Here is a 14,247-nt window from a genome sequence, read left to right as displayed (position 1 = left end):
TGTCATAATCAGAAACATACCATGTGATGGGACTTCCACTGTATATCCTGTTGAAGGACTGTAGCCCCGCCCCTAATCACAACCTCTGTGAGACTGAGGCCTTGCCCACACGGAGACGAATGTGGGTGTATCTGCTAAAGTGTTTTATCGTATGGACGTTTCGTCCACACGGAGCCGCGTTCTGGGGGCCTGAATACGCTATGTTTTTAAACCGGGTCCCAGAGTGGACAGATCTGAAGACGCCACCCTAGCTTAGCCTAGCTTAGCCTAGCATTTCCATCTTTACAAGCCAGACGCATCTTTCCTGAACCGATGACACCATAGCCCCACCTCTCCCTTAACCCGCATGCGCTAACCCAGCCAACAACAACAACAGCAACCACAACAACAACAGAAGCAACAACAACAGCAACAACAACAACAACAGCAACAACAACAGAAGCAACAACAACAACAACAACAACAACAACAGAAGCAACAACAACAACAACAACAGCAACAACAGCAACAACAACAACAACAACAACAACAACAACAACAACAGAAGCAACAACAACAACAATAACAACAACAGAAGCAACAACAACAACAACAACAACAGCAACAACAGAAGCAACAACAACAACAACAACAGAAGCAACAACAACAGAAGCAACAACAACAACAGAAGCAACAGCAACAACAACAACAACAGCAACAACAACAATAACAACAACAGCAACAACAACAATAACAATAACAACAACACCTTACAGGGTTGTTGTGTTCGTGCTGCAGAAGCTATTGAGCTTGATTGGGCTTTTACAGCAAAATGTACTGCTGCTCTACTACCACCGTCACAACACATGGACCTGGAGAACAGCTGCAACATGTTCTTCAATATTTAATTATTATATTATTCAATTATATTCAATAATTCTTGTATTTTCCACCATTGTTCTTCTTTGTCTGATTGTTCATCGCACGAGTTTTGCGCATGCTCCGTTCTTCTTCTCTGTGTTTGGTGTCATGTGTGGCAGCGTTTCAGCATTTTCAGTTTTTAAATGTTGGTTTCGTTTGGACGCACATATTTCTTAAGACGACTTTGTGTTTACGGAAAACGTAAAAAAAAATAAAAGATCGGTTCTGTCTCCGTGTGGCTGTGGCCTGAGCCCTGACCACCTACTGTCCTGTGATCAGATGTGAGCTAAAAAAAATAAAACATGTTTAAGGTTGCATTCAGACAGAGGTGGATGGAAAGCATGACAGACACGTTCCACATTTGTCTGTCTATCAAAAGTTAGACTCATTTAAGTTGTTGGTGCATGTAAGAAAGGGAAGGACACGTTACGGATGGCCATCCATAATCACCATCGTCCATAAATGTATGATTTATGATCATCATATAAAAACAACTGGCTCAATCCCTTTGTGATGGGTATGAGAGGCTAACGGGTCATAGGTATGATACTGGATATGGTTGTGCCTATGGTATGTTACTTGTACATATATATTATTGCAGTAGCAAGCAACACTTATTGTCATTGTACATAATCGTTTTTAAAATAGCAACATTTGCACCGGCTAAATTTAACATCTTAAACGTTCAATGACTCTCACTGTCGCTAGAAATAAAAATAACATTTAAAAAAAGTATAATTATGTATTTTCATTCAGAGCTAGCAAAAGACACAAACAGCTCAGCTCAGAGTGTGTTGTCGTGGCAACCACCAACTGCCACTGTCAAAAGATGTGTTGGACTAAACAAATGCTGCCTTCACCAGGGATTACAGGTGGGTGACACACACACACACACACACACACACACACACACACACACACACACACACACCCCGACCCCACCACTCTGCCTTCGCTGGGGGGTGCAGGGGAGTTAGCTAGTTACACGTGTCGTATATTTCTGTAGCATGTATGATCTATGTATGAATATGTAGTATATTTTGGACACACACACATGCCAGGGCATGCAGGGACATGATGCCCTCTAACAATGGGGGTTCTATGGCAACCAGATGACCAGCAGGGACCTTTGGGGGTTGGGCAGGGACACACATACGCGCTGGCCCCTCCCCTCTGGAGCGGAACGGGGAGAGAGAGAGAGAGAGCGTTCTCTTCCAGCCCAGGGTCCACGGGGAACAGACGTAATGTATATATCTGCCTGTAACTGATTAAATTGTCTTAAAACTCAATATCTGTTCGTTGATTCATAACCAAAGAGAAAGAAGCAACACATGGCGAGCCTAGCACGGAGTCCAAAAAAGGAAATCTACGTTTGAAAACTTAAGCTGAAGCCACAGCTCTGAAGACGGTAAGCTGTTTAAACCGCTAGGGGCGCGTGTGCAACAGCTGGGTTTTCAAACATTTTCTTTGAGACTAAAACAACCTTCAACTTTAAGGTTTAAAGTAAAGTAACTTGAAACACATCTTTCATAGTCTTTAAGCTGGGGTTGGTGAGAGCCGGATTTTGAAGTCCGTTTTTGTAAATATACGATTAGATTGGTATATTGGTGATATAGGGCTGAATTTGGTAATTCGCTTTTTTATGTTAAGATATTAGTTGTGTAACTAATAGCGGTATTACGGAATATCGTGAGTGCGTGTCTGTGTAAAATTCGGTGAGGTTGTGTTTATGTGTTGGAGTGTGGGTGGACTGGGTAGTCTGTTTTGTGTTGTAGCAGTGGAGAACATGTGAGGCTCTTTTGTCTGTTTGAAGGGACGCCATTGTGTGGGCGGCCATTTGCAGTGTACTGTCGGCGGAGTGTAGACGCCATTTGTGTTGTCCTGTGTAAACGGAGCGATAACACGCACGCTCGGGCACGCGCGCAGACACGCGGACACAAAGAAGCCTAGATATCTCTGTGAAGAGACTGCATTGTAGAATATTTGAATGAGATAAATAATAGTCTAACTGGATTGAAAGATAATCGTGAAGTTGTTGTGTCGTGGAAGATGGCATTATTGTGGAAAAGCAATGTTATGTTGTAAAGATTGATCTGGGAGTCCACGGCGGGTTTCCCCACAGAGAAGGACAAAGACTAGCCCCTCCCTCTCCTCCTTCTTCTCCTGTTGTTCAAACATACAGACACGTTGCGTGTGATTGTTGCATTACATAGATTGTAGTGATTCAAAGATAGAAAGATAGTGAATTGATCATCGGGGGATTTAAAGTAGTTTAAAGATATTTGTCATAGTTTGTTAAAAGTAAAGATAGATTGTGACTTTAGGTTAGATTCAAAGCATATGAGGCAATTTGTGCGTGAGCCTAGACAAGGCTGCTTTCCCTGAGCAGAATCACAGCAGGGTCACAGACCCCAATAAAACGGCCCTGCCTGCTTGCATAGAATGTTGACGAGAGATCTGTAGAGATCACTCATAGATTGATGTTTTTAAATGATTGTTCTATATTAAATTACTTTAATTAATTTAATTAATTACTAATTGGTTGAATTAATTATTCAGATCATTCATTATCTGTTTCACAAAACTTTGATCAATTGTTTTGTGATAATCTAATGATAATCATTCCTTTTTTGATATTTTGATAAATAGCTGAATGACTTCACAGGTTTGCATCAATGAAGTGTCAATGAATAATTCTAACTAATCATTCATTCCTTTCACTTAACGAGTCGATTTCTTTACAGGTTGTAATTAATAACTAATCATTCATTCCTTTCATTTAACAGTTGATTTATTTACAGGTTGTAATTAATATTTGTAATTTACATATTTTATTTTAGTTAGGTCATTTCCACAGTGTTTGATTAAGGAATAGCAGAATAGTACATATTTGATAGTTGAGCAGTAAAAGGGTTTTTGTGGATCGGTGAATACTTAGGTGTTGATCAGCCTTTGTGATTTAATAATTGTGTTGACCAGAACTGTAATTAGTATTGAATGAGTAATTAAGTGACACATATTCATAAACAATTAGGAAACACATTTAAGTATAAAGTACTTACACAGAGATTAGATTTAAGTTAATACTGCACTGACATACACAAGAGGCAAATCTGTTATTCTGAGTTGCAGGGTTTTGTGGGGACGGTTAATACAGTTATATTGGACTAGCATTTGTTTAGCAAACAAGACAATAGGAAGGTGGGTTGTAAGAAGCGTACACCTTAGCTAATATAGAATATTGTCAGCATATTGAGACTCATTTGCAATTGACTGAAAGCGAGAGGAACATAGAGGGAGTGCAGGCTTTAGCCCCACAGCAACCGCCACCTGGAGTGCAGACTGCTACTTACCAGTCCTACTCACAGGGGCCACAAGGGGGGTATCCTGCTACTTACCAGTCCTACCCACAGGGGCCACAAGGGGGGTATCCATACCCACAAGGGCCACCAGGGGTGCAAGCGGTTCCATACCAAATGTACACACAGCCTGGCCAAGGACCACCACCAGGGGGATGGACAGCAGCAGGGAAGGAGATGCTAGAACCATGCCAATGCGACCAGAATGGACATCTAGCCTGTGCCTGCTGCAACAGGCCCCAGGGGGGCGCAGGGGGGAGCCAAGGAGGAGGATATTGGCCCCCTACTACACCTGCTCCAGGAGTGATGAACCCTTACGGAGGCCCAGCAGCTGGCCTATAGGGGTGCCCGGAAGATCCGAGTGGGAGGTGCCAGCTGGTGGTGACACAGAAGCCTGAAGGCGCCACGCACCTCCCTATGTCTAGAGAATATGTGAAGACAATCGGATTTGAGGGAATTAAACAGCTGATTCCTACAACTGAGCTTGTAGACTTAGAGTACAAGGGACAGAGAGCAACTCTGTCAACACTTGTGTCAGAACACACGCCAACAGGGCTGCTAGGGAGAGATGCTCAATGCCAATTGAACTGTACAGTAAAATGCACACCTGACGGCTGTCAGGTGACGGTGCCATCCGGTGCTCAGATTCCATCGACAGCCAGAGTGATTAAGCATAGAACAGACCTACAAGCTTTGCCTTTAAAGGGAGCTGATGTAGAATATTGGGTTGATGGGTCTTGTTACGGGGTAGGAGAAACTTTGTGCGCTGGGTATTCCTTAGTTAAAGCACAGAATTCAAAGTTTATTGTAGAACAGGCTGAGGCAGTTCCTCAGCCTTGCTCGGCTCAGTTGGCTGAATTGATTGCCCTCACAGAAGCATGCAACTTGGGAACCGGACGGAGAGTGACAGTGTACACCGACTCTGCCTATGCACATAATGTTTGTCATTTTAATGGAGCTGTATGGAGGGGGCGGGGTTTTAAGAGAACTGATGGTACGCCTATACAGCATCACGCACAGATCATGAAGCTGTTACAAGCCATGATGAAGCCAAAGGAATTAGCCATAGTGAAGTGTGCCGCACACAGGTCTGACTCATCACATGTCACACAAGGTAACAGGGCTGCAGAAGATGCAGCCAAAGCCATTACAGGAGCAGACAAGGCAGGTAAAGGTCTTCTGGTCACACATGAAAAGCAATTACAGGGCATGGTCACACTTGAGGATTTATTGATGTTACAGAGTAGAGTAACTACGTTAGACAAGAACGTTTGGCTAGCAAGGGGGGCAAGTCAGGATGACACAGGTCTATGGAGGAATCATGAGGGGTTGGTTGTAGCACCCTCAGATTTATTAGGCATGTTAATACAGGAAGCCCATGGATTAGCACATGTGGCTAGGGGGGAGGTAAGACGCAAGATCACCAAGAAATATGGGTTTTGGAGTCCATATTTGATGGAACAGATTGACCATGCTTTAGGTCAATGTGGGGTCTGTTGGAGAAACAACATCAGAGTGGGTACACCAGTGGTGTCTGGGCATATCCCTACCCCAATAGGGCCACGGGTGGTGGACAGGGGGGTGGATGTACAGAGTAGGCAGGATGTTGTGCCAACAGGTGCCGAGGTCCCCAGAGAACCTGAGAAGGAGGAGCTACGAGGAGATGCTGTGGTGTTGCCAGAGCCAGTGGCAATGCCAGTGTTACAGCCAGTGGCATTACCGGCAGTGCCTGAAACCGAGGGGACAGTGGAAAGCTGTCCAGATGCCAATGAACCAGAAACCAACGAAGCAGAGAGTGCTGACAGTCTGGAGGTCCAGCCTGGGAGTGTCCAAAGCCTGGACACCTGTGCTACTGGGGATGCTGGCGAGTGCCTGCACCATGCTTCAGATGATGCTGAGGGCGACTCCCCAGACCTTGATCAGCGTGGGAGGGGACCAGGCGGCTGCCTGAACCTCAATGACACTGACGGACGACGACCAGTTAGGAAAAGATTAAAGACTATGAATAGGGTAGTGAAGCAGCAGATCAAAGGGAACGACGGGAATGGACAGCAGATGATAGCATGGCTGGAAACGGTCTTAGGGGCATGGGAAACTTATTTTGCTAAGATAGGAGCACCTATTATAGCAGACATGATTTTTGACTTTCTTAGGAGGCAGGGCCTCATTGACTGTTTTTGGAAAATCAGTCACTCAGTCCACGTTAATGAACTTTTCAGAAGACTAGTCCTCACCTGAGGTGAAGATCTATGCATTAATGCATTCCCTTTGTCCTATGCTTACTGTTGGAGAATTATGTGTTATGATAACTGAATGTCATTATTTGTGTATTGTTTGTTTGTTTCTATATCGTGTGATTGAGGTCAGTTGAGAAGTGATGTGGTGGTTATACAAAGCTAGGAGAGAGGTTCTGTTCCTAGCGCAATGAAAATGGAAAGCTCCTGACTATGAAAGTGTTATCAATCTGAGACAGCGGTAAAGGCTGTTCTCCAACTGGGTACAAGTGCTAGTAACCTCTGACCCTGACGCTTCAAGGACAAAGAAAACATCGGTCGTTGGAAGTTTCTGTATTGATTTGTGCATGATGAACTGTGTTTAGTTTAATTGTGATTGTTATTTTCAAAATTATTTTTATTATTGGTTGTTTTCTATTTTTTGTTTATGATATCTTTGGTTCCTAATACTGGTCCTGGGTTGGTCTGTGTTATTGTGCTTCTTGTGTTGTGTGTTGGTGTAGTTTTTCTGTCTGTTGTTGTTTAATTTTTAATTTTATTTGAAAAAAAAAAAAATTTGGGGGGATGTTTTGTGGGGTTTTGTGTTTTTGTTTTTGTTTTATGGTAGTTTAGTTTCGGAACACCCTCTGGGTGGTCCGAGGGGGGATGTGTCGTATATTTCTGTAGCATGTATGATCTATGTATGAATATGTAGTATATTTTGGACACACACACATGCCAGGGCATGCAGGGACATGATGCCCTCTAACAATGGGGGTTCTATGGCAACCAGATGACCAGCAGGGACCTTTGGGGGTTGGGCAGGGACACACATACGCGCTGGCCCCTCCCCTCTGGAGCGGAACGGGGAGAGAGAGAGAGAGAGCGTTCTCTTCCAGCCCAGGGTCCACGGGGAACAGACGTAATGTATATATCTGCCTGTAACTGATTAAATTGTCTTAAAACTCAATATCTGTTCGTTGATTCATAACCAAAGAGAAAGAAGCAACACACACGCACCCGAATCCCACAACTCCAACTCGGCCCCTGACCTGGGTGAGCTAGAGAAACGCAGTCTTCACCGGGGGGGTGGCCCAGAGGCCACTGACCTGCCCCCTACTGGCTGTGAGGGGCAAGCACACTTCATCATTACCACAGTATCGGTCTAGTTGCTTATTGTTATTATCCCAAATGAAAATAACAATATGCAATGTTCCTTTGACTTTGTCACATATTTATTGGATTCCATTCTGGATACCGGCTACTTTGTTCACAGCTATATAATCACTCCCCATGGTAATATTTATTTACAGTCGTTTTTTTAATCTCTCTTACTGCTGAAGCGACACAGTGAGGGAACTTGTGAAAGTGGATATTGAAGGGTAGCTATTTCTGCTTCTGTCACATCAGACAACAATAGAATGACATTCTGACTCTCTGAGTCGATGGCAGGTAGGCTAGCTGTTGCTTACACACACACAAACACAAACACACAAACACTTATTTTAGAGACACTGCATCTAGGAAACATTTGAACATCTTTGACCTGTTCGAAATAGAAATGGTGACAAAAAGCAGATGGAGAATTTCCCCATGAATACTAGCTTTCTACCTGATCATAGTGATATGTCTGATTGCAACAGCTCAACCACACTGTAGTGAAGAGCTACAGTAAATGGTATTCCAGTATCACTATCCAGTAATATTCTAAATGCTAATAGATTAAGGCTTCATAGATTAGCCAATACCATTAAATGGGTTCAATTGGTCAAGAACACAATATGTTAGGAAGAGAGGTTGATAGTTAAATCAAAGTTGTGAACAGAAAGGGAACATAAGACACACAGAGACAGAACGCCATCTAGTGGTTGCAGTCTCACAGGTTTCCTCATGTAAAGCCTAACCAAACTTAATTATTTCAGTTGCCATCAATAAATATAAGGTCATTTAGTTCTAAACTTGTTATCTATCATCAAGAAACGTAACTGTAAAATGTGCCGGAAACTCTGAAATGATCAACTCTGATAAAAATGTTGATTTTGTTCAACTTTTTAAACTATTAAGCTTTTTGTAGCTCCAAACCCCTCTCATCCGGTTAACATGGTGGAACGTTGATTCAGGCCAACATTCTGAGAGCGACCTTTGTTAATGTGATTCCTGCTCTCCGGTCCCTGAAATAAAAACAGCAGGAGACCTGGGGGGTGTTGCATCAATGCCGCCTGTACCAGATCACTTATTGTACCTTAGTACACTTTTCTGTGAAGGGGCAGTGGTGGCCTAGTGGATAGTGAGTTGGACTGGTGATCAGTTGCTTTGGATACAAGTGTCTGCTAAATGGTTAAAATGTCAAATGTATTAGAGCGAAGTAATTACTTGTGAACTCTACCCTTCATGGTTAGTTATGATCAGTTAGTATCCTAAACATGTGGATACATGAATGGCCAGTCGGATGATAGATATGGAAAGCTCTGGAATCTGGATGTAAGGCTGTCAGTCATCCATGATGTTGAAAAGATAGTTTATTATATAAACATACAGCGCCTTCAGCAAGCATTCACCCACCTGGACTTTTTCCACATTTTGTTGTTACAACCTGACTATAAAATATATTAAAACAAACTGTGTCACTGATCTGCACAAAATACCCCATGTCTGACATCAAAGTATGTTTGTTTACTAATTAATAGGCTAAACAATTAAAAGTTGAAATGTCGTGAGTCAACACGTATTCACCCCCTTTACAATGACACTCCTAAAACTGCGAAAATTTATTCAATCATAATAACTTGAATTTAGTGAATCTGAGTGCAAGGGTAATAGTTCATGTGATTTCTGAATTCATATCTGTTCATTTATAGGGTCTCTGTATTGCATAGAACATCAATGACCCTCTGCGTGAGTGAGGCTGTCACTACCATCTGGAATCTGCGCCTGTGGTCCCGTTACACCTGATCTGCGCTTGGGTCTTTTTCGGATATTGACTCAAAACGTTAACACAAAGTTAAACGTTAATACAACACATTGTTTACAAATAATGACGTTTTGGGGTTATACTAATTAACCCACAAAATAAATGTACCATTAAATCATATGCTTTTAGAATCATATATCATAACATGGAATAATCATCACAGAACGAATCCCAGATAGTAAGTAAGTCAAATGTATTTGTACAGCACCTTTCCCAGACCAGGGGTCACAAAGTGCTTTATAGAGAACATAATAAAGAAGAAACAAAATAAAGCGAAAGTCATAGCAGGTTAAAAACAGGCAAACAAGTGAAAATAAGAACAAGTAACAGACAACAGGTGTCCAACAACATCAACAGCACACAGAGAGACAGTCTATACAAGCTGTTTTATTAGATTGTGCCTTTAATGGGGGAAAAAAAAGGGGGGGGGAAGAGCCACCTCCCACATGTTGCTTGTGGTTGTTCCCCTCCCACCCCCTCCCCTCCCACCTCCTCCCCTCCCACCCCCTCCCCTCCCACCCCCTCCCCTCCCACCTCCTCCCCTCCCACCTCCTCCCCTCCCACCCCCTCCTCTCCCACCTCCTCCCCTCCCACCCCCTCCTCTCCCACCTCCTCCCCTCCCACCTCCTCCCCTCCCACCTCCTCCCCTCCCACCTCCTCCCCTCCCACCTCCTCCCCTCCCACCTCCTCCCCTCCCACCCCCTCCTCTCCCACCTCCTCCCCTCCCACCTCCTCCCCTCCCACCCCCTTCCCTCCCACCCCCTCCCCTCCCACCTCCTCCCCTCCCACCTCCTCCCCTCCCACCCCCTTCCCTCCCACCTCCTCCCCTCCCACCTCCTTCCCTCCCACCTCCTCCCCTCCCACCCCCTTCCCTCCCACCTCCTCCCCTCCCACCTCCTTCCCTCCCACCTCCTCCCCTCCCACCTCCTCCCCTCCCACCTCCTCCCCTCCCACCTCCTCCCCTCCCACCTCCTCCTCTCCCACCTCCTCCCCTCCCACCTCCTCCCCTCCCACCCCCTCCCCTCCCACCTCCTCCCCTCCCACCCCCTCCTCTCCCACCTCCTCCCCTCCCACCTCCTCCCCTCCCACCCCCTCCCCTCCCACCTCCTCCCCTCCCACCCCCTCCCCTCCCACCTCCTCCCCTCCCACCTCCTCCCCTCCCACCTCCTCCCCTCCCACCCCCTCCCCTCCCACCTCCTCCCCTCCCACCTCCTCCTCTCCCACCTCCTCCCCTCCCACCTCCTCCCCTCCCACCCCCTCCTCTCCCACCCCCTTCCCTCCCACCTCCTCCCCTCCCACCTCCTTCCCTCCCACCTCCTCCCCTCCCACCTCCTCCCCTCCCACCTCCTCCCCTCCCACCCCCTCCTCTCCCACCTCCTCCCCTCCCACCCCCCTCCCCTCCCACCTCCTCCCCTCCCACCTCCTCCCCTCCCACCTCCTCCCCTCCCACCTCCTCCCCTCCCACCTCCTCCCCTCCCACCTCCTCCCCTCCCACCTCCTCCCCTCCCACCCCCTACCCTCCCACCCCCTCCTCTCCCACCTCCTCCCCTCCCACCTCCTCCCCTCCCACCCCCTTCCCTCCCACCCCCTTCCCTCCCACCTCCTCCCCTCCCACCTCCTTCCCTCCCACCTCCTCCCCTCCCACCCCCTCCCCTCCCACCTCCTCCCCTCCCACCTCCTTCCCTCCCACCCCCTCCCCTCCCACCTCCTTCCCTCCCACCTCCTCCCCTCCCACCCCCTCCCCTCCCACCTCCTCCCCTCCCACCTCCTCCCCTCCCACCCCCTCCCCTCCCACCCCCTCCCCTCCCACCTCCTTCCCTCCCACCTCCTCCCCTCCCACCCCCTCCCCTCCCACCTCCTCCCCTCCCACGTGTTGGGGAAAGAAGAAAAAAAAAAGAGCCACCTCCCACATGTTGCTTGTGGTTCCTACAGGTTGTCCACACAGACACACAGCCACACAGCCCTCCTCTCAGCTCTCTCCCCTCCCCTCCTCCTCCTCTCCTCCTCTCAGCTCCTCCCCTCCCAGCGCGTTTCTGTCCACAGCGATTTTCCCTCCGAAGTCCTCGTCACCGCTCCGACAACACGGGAGAGAAGAGAGAGAAACATCGCCAGTTTAAAGCAGAGAAGTGACTTCAGACAGACAGTGACAGTCAGTCACACAGGCTGTAGACAGACAGACAGACAGACAGACAGCCACCCAGGCTGTAGACAGACAGCCACCTCTCACCTCCGCGGCGGGCAGTTATATTCTATCAGGTGTGAATAATCATGTTGGACCCGTCCTCCAGCGAGGACTCCGGGGCAGACAACACCGATCAGGAGGATTCAGAAGTTCCCAAACAGCCTCCCTCCTCCCAAAAACCTGTTACTCCTTCTTCTTCTCCGGGGCATGGAGGAGGAGGAGGAGGAGGAGGAAGAGGGAAACACAAGAAGCGGTCGACCCCCGCTGACCGACCCCCCCAGCCCGAGACCACCCCCGGCCCCCCCGGGGAGGAGGACACGGAGCAGAGGAAGGAGCAGGAGAGAGTCCGGGCGGAGGAAGAGGAGCAGAGGAAGACCTTGGTGCAGGTGTATGTGTTCGTGCTGCGCTGCATCGCCCTTCCCTTCAACGCCAAACAGCCCACAGACATGGCCCGCAGGGGGCAGAAGGTGAGCGAGCTGATATGTTATATGTTGTTATGATAAACAAGTGAAAATAAGAACAAGTAACATCAACAGGACACAGAGAGACAGGCTTTTGGGGCTATCCTAAACAGTCTTTCGCTGTTTTTTTTATTTATTAGATTGTGCCTTTAATGGGGGAAAAAAAGAAAGAAGAAAGAAAAAAGAGCCCCCTCCCACATGTTGCTTGTGGTTCCTACAGGTTGTCCACCTGTTCTGTCATGTATGTGTTAGTGTGTTATGATACAAACGACATCATAATAAATAAACACCATATGAAGTAGCGGACATAAGTAGCAGGTTTAACCCCACATTGCGTTGTTCTCCCAGAGGAGAGAGAGCCAGCCAGGTGTGAAATGCACCTGTAGGCCTCCTGAATGCACCTGAATGCACCTGTAGGCCTCCTGAATGCACCTGAATGCACCTGAATGCACCTGTAGGCTTCCTGAATGCACCTGAATGCACCTGAATGCACCTGTAGGCTTCCTGAATGCACCTGAATGCACCTGAATGCACCTGAATGCTCCTGAATGCACCTGAATGCACCTGTAGGCCTCCTGAATGCACCTGAATGCACCTGTAGGCTTCCTGAATGCACCTGAATGCACCTGAATGCTCCTGAATGCACCTGAATGCACCTGTAGGCTTCCTGAATGCACCTGAATGCACCTGTAGGCCTCCTGAATGCACCTGAATGCACCTGAATGCACCTGTAGGCCTCCTGAATGCACCTGAATGCACCTGTAGGCTTCCTGAATGCACCTGAATGCACCTGAATGCACCTGTAGGCTTCCTGAATGCACCTGAATGCACCTGTAGGCCTCCTGAATGCACCTGTAGGCTTCCTGAATGCACCTGAATGCACCTGAATGCACCTGTAGGCCTCCTGAATGCACCTGAATGCTCCTGTAGGCCTCCTGAATGCACCTGAATGCACCTGTAGGCTTCCTGAATGCACCTGAATGCACCTGTAGGCCTCCTGAATGCACCTGAAGGCCTCCTGAATGCACCTGTAGGCCTCCTGTCCTGAATGCGTACAAACTTGAGAAAGAGATGAGCTCCCGACTAGGCTGTTCTGTCAGAGACCACTAGGATTCAAGTAGCCTTAGACTGCCAAAGGCAGGTTTTCTAAAATGTCATTTAGATGTCACTAATCATGTGGCAACTCATCGATGCCCGTTATGTTGAGGAGATGAGGAGGCGCTGGGCAGCTTCCATGAACACTGAACGAGAGGCAGTCTGAGTCCTCTCATGTCAGCCTGAAGCTTCTGAAACCCTTAAAAAATGACTCCAACTGCCTTGTAAATGATGTAGATGTGAACATGTAGGCCTGCAGTATCTCTTCTGACACGGGGTCAGTATGTTGTGAAAGGGTGTAGCTTGTCCATGCCGTCCTTTGCTGCTACAGTAATTGAATGTTCATGATTAATATTGAATGCACGGTGAATCAGCACGACTCTACATTGTGTATAGACATACTATATATATATATACTTTAATTGTCTTCAGAGCGTTACTAATTGATTCATTTGCGTGAAACCCGGTTTGTCACCGTGCCCAAGCTCCTGAGGAGAAGCACAGAAGCTATTTTTATTGAAGAAACACCCCTAGTTTCTGAGATGTGCTTCTTTGAGCCAGCGACTGTTTATTTCTAGTGGATTTTTGTAATCCTGATCTGTTGTCAGATTGTTTAACATGGAAATGCCCATCTGGATATGCATTACACATTTTACATTAGTACACATTTACTGAAGGACTATTGACATTCCTCCATACATGATACATGATACAGGGACAGCACATGTCAGGCAAGGGGAGATTGTGTTCTGTCATAGTTAGGTCGACAGTATGTAACTACAGGTCTACAGTATGTGTATGGAACATGAATGTAGCCTACATCAAGGTTGTACAGTTGGCCTTGTGTTGTGAACATATTGTATGACGATTATGGCGTGGTTGTCCAAAATTTGACTGCATTGATTTTTGGGAGACGATATGATTTTATCATCACCAAGCCACATGAGTAGCCAGTCATGTTGCATGTTGTATGATATTGCATTTCATCTCATTGTCACCTGCACAGCGTTTTGCACTATCTGACTACTACTTGAGAAGGACACAAAATTAGTGGCAGAGACTAGTT

At 46.9% G+C, this 14,247-nt stretch overlaps 1 protein-coding gene across 4 annotated transcripts in view; it reads left to right on the top strand.

The window, feature by feature from the left end:
* Positions 1-11,984: 11,984 nt before the first annotated feature.
* Positions 11,985-14,247, top strand: part of cadps2 (Ca++-dependent secretion activator 2) — a gene marked incomplete at its 3' end in the record, with an annotated part of 199,098 nt that continues 196,835 nt past the window's right edge. For all 4 annotated transcript variants that reach the window (XM_080545181.1, XM_080545182.1, XM_080545180.1 and 1 more), the window contains exon 1: positions 11,985-12,092. In XM_080545181.1, the coding sequence (XP_080401307.1) occupies positions 12,072-12,092 (21 nt within the window). In that variant the 5' untranslated portion in view covers positions 11,985-12,071. The remainder of the gene's footprint in view (positions 12,093-14,247) is intronic.

The sequence above is a fragment of the Nansenia antarctica genome, assembly GCF_963989245.1.
Source record: "Nansenia antarctica genome assembly, chromosome: 14".
In the NCBI taxonomy this organism is placed as follows: domain Eukaryota; kingdom Metazoa; phylum Chordata; class Actinopteri; order Argentiniformes; family Microstomatidae; genus Nansenia; species Nansenia antarctica.
This window is presented reverse-complemented; position numbering and strand designations above follow the sequence as displayed.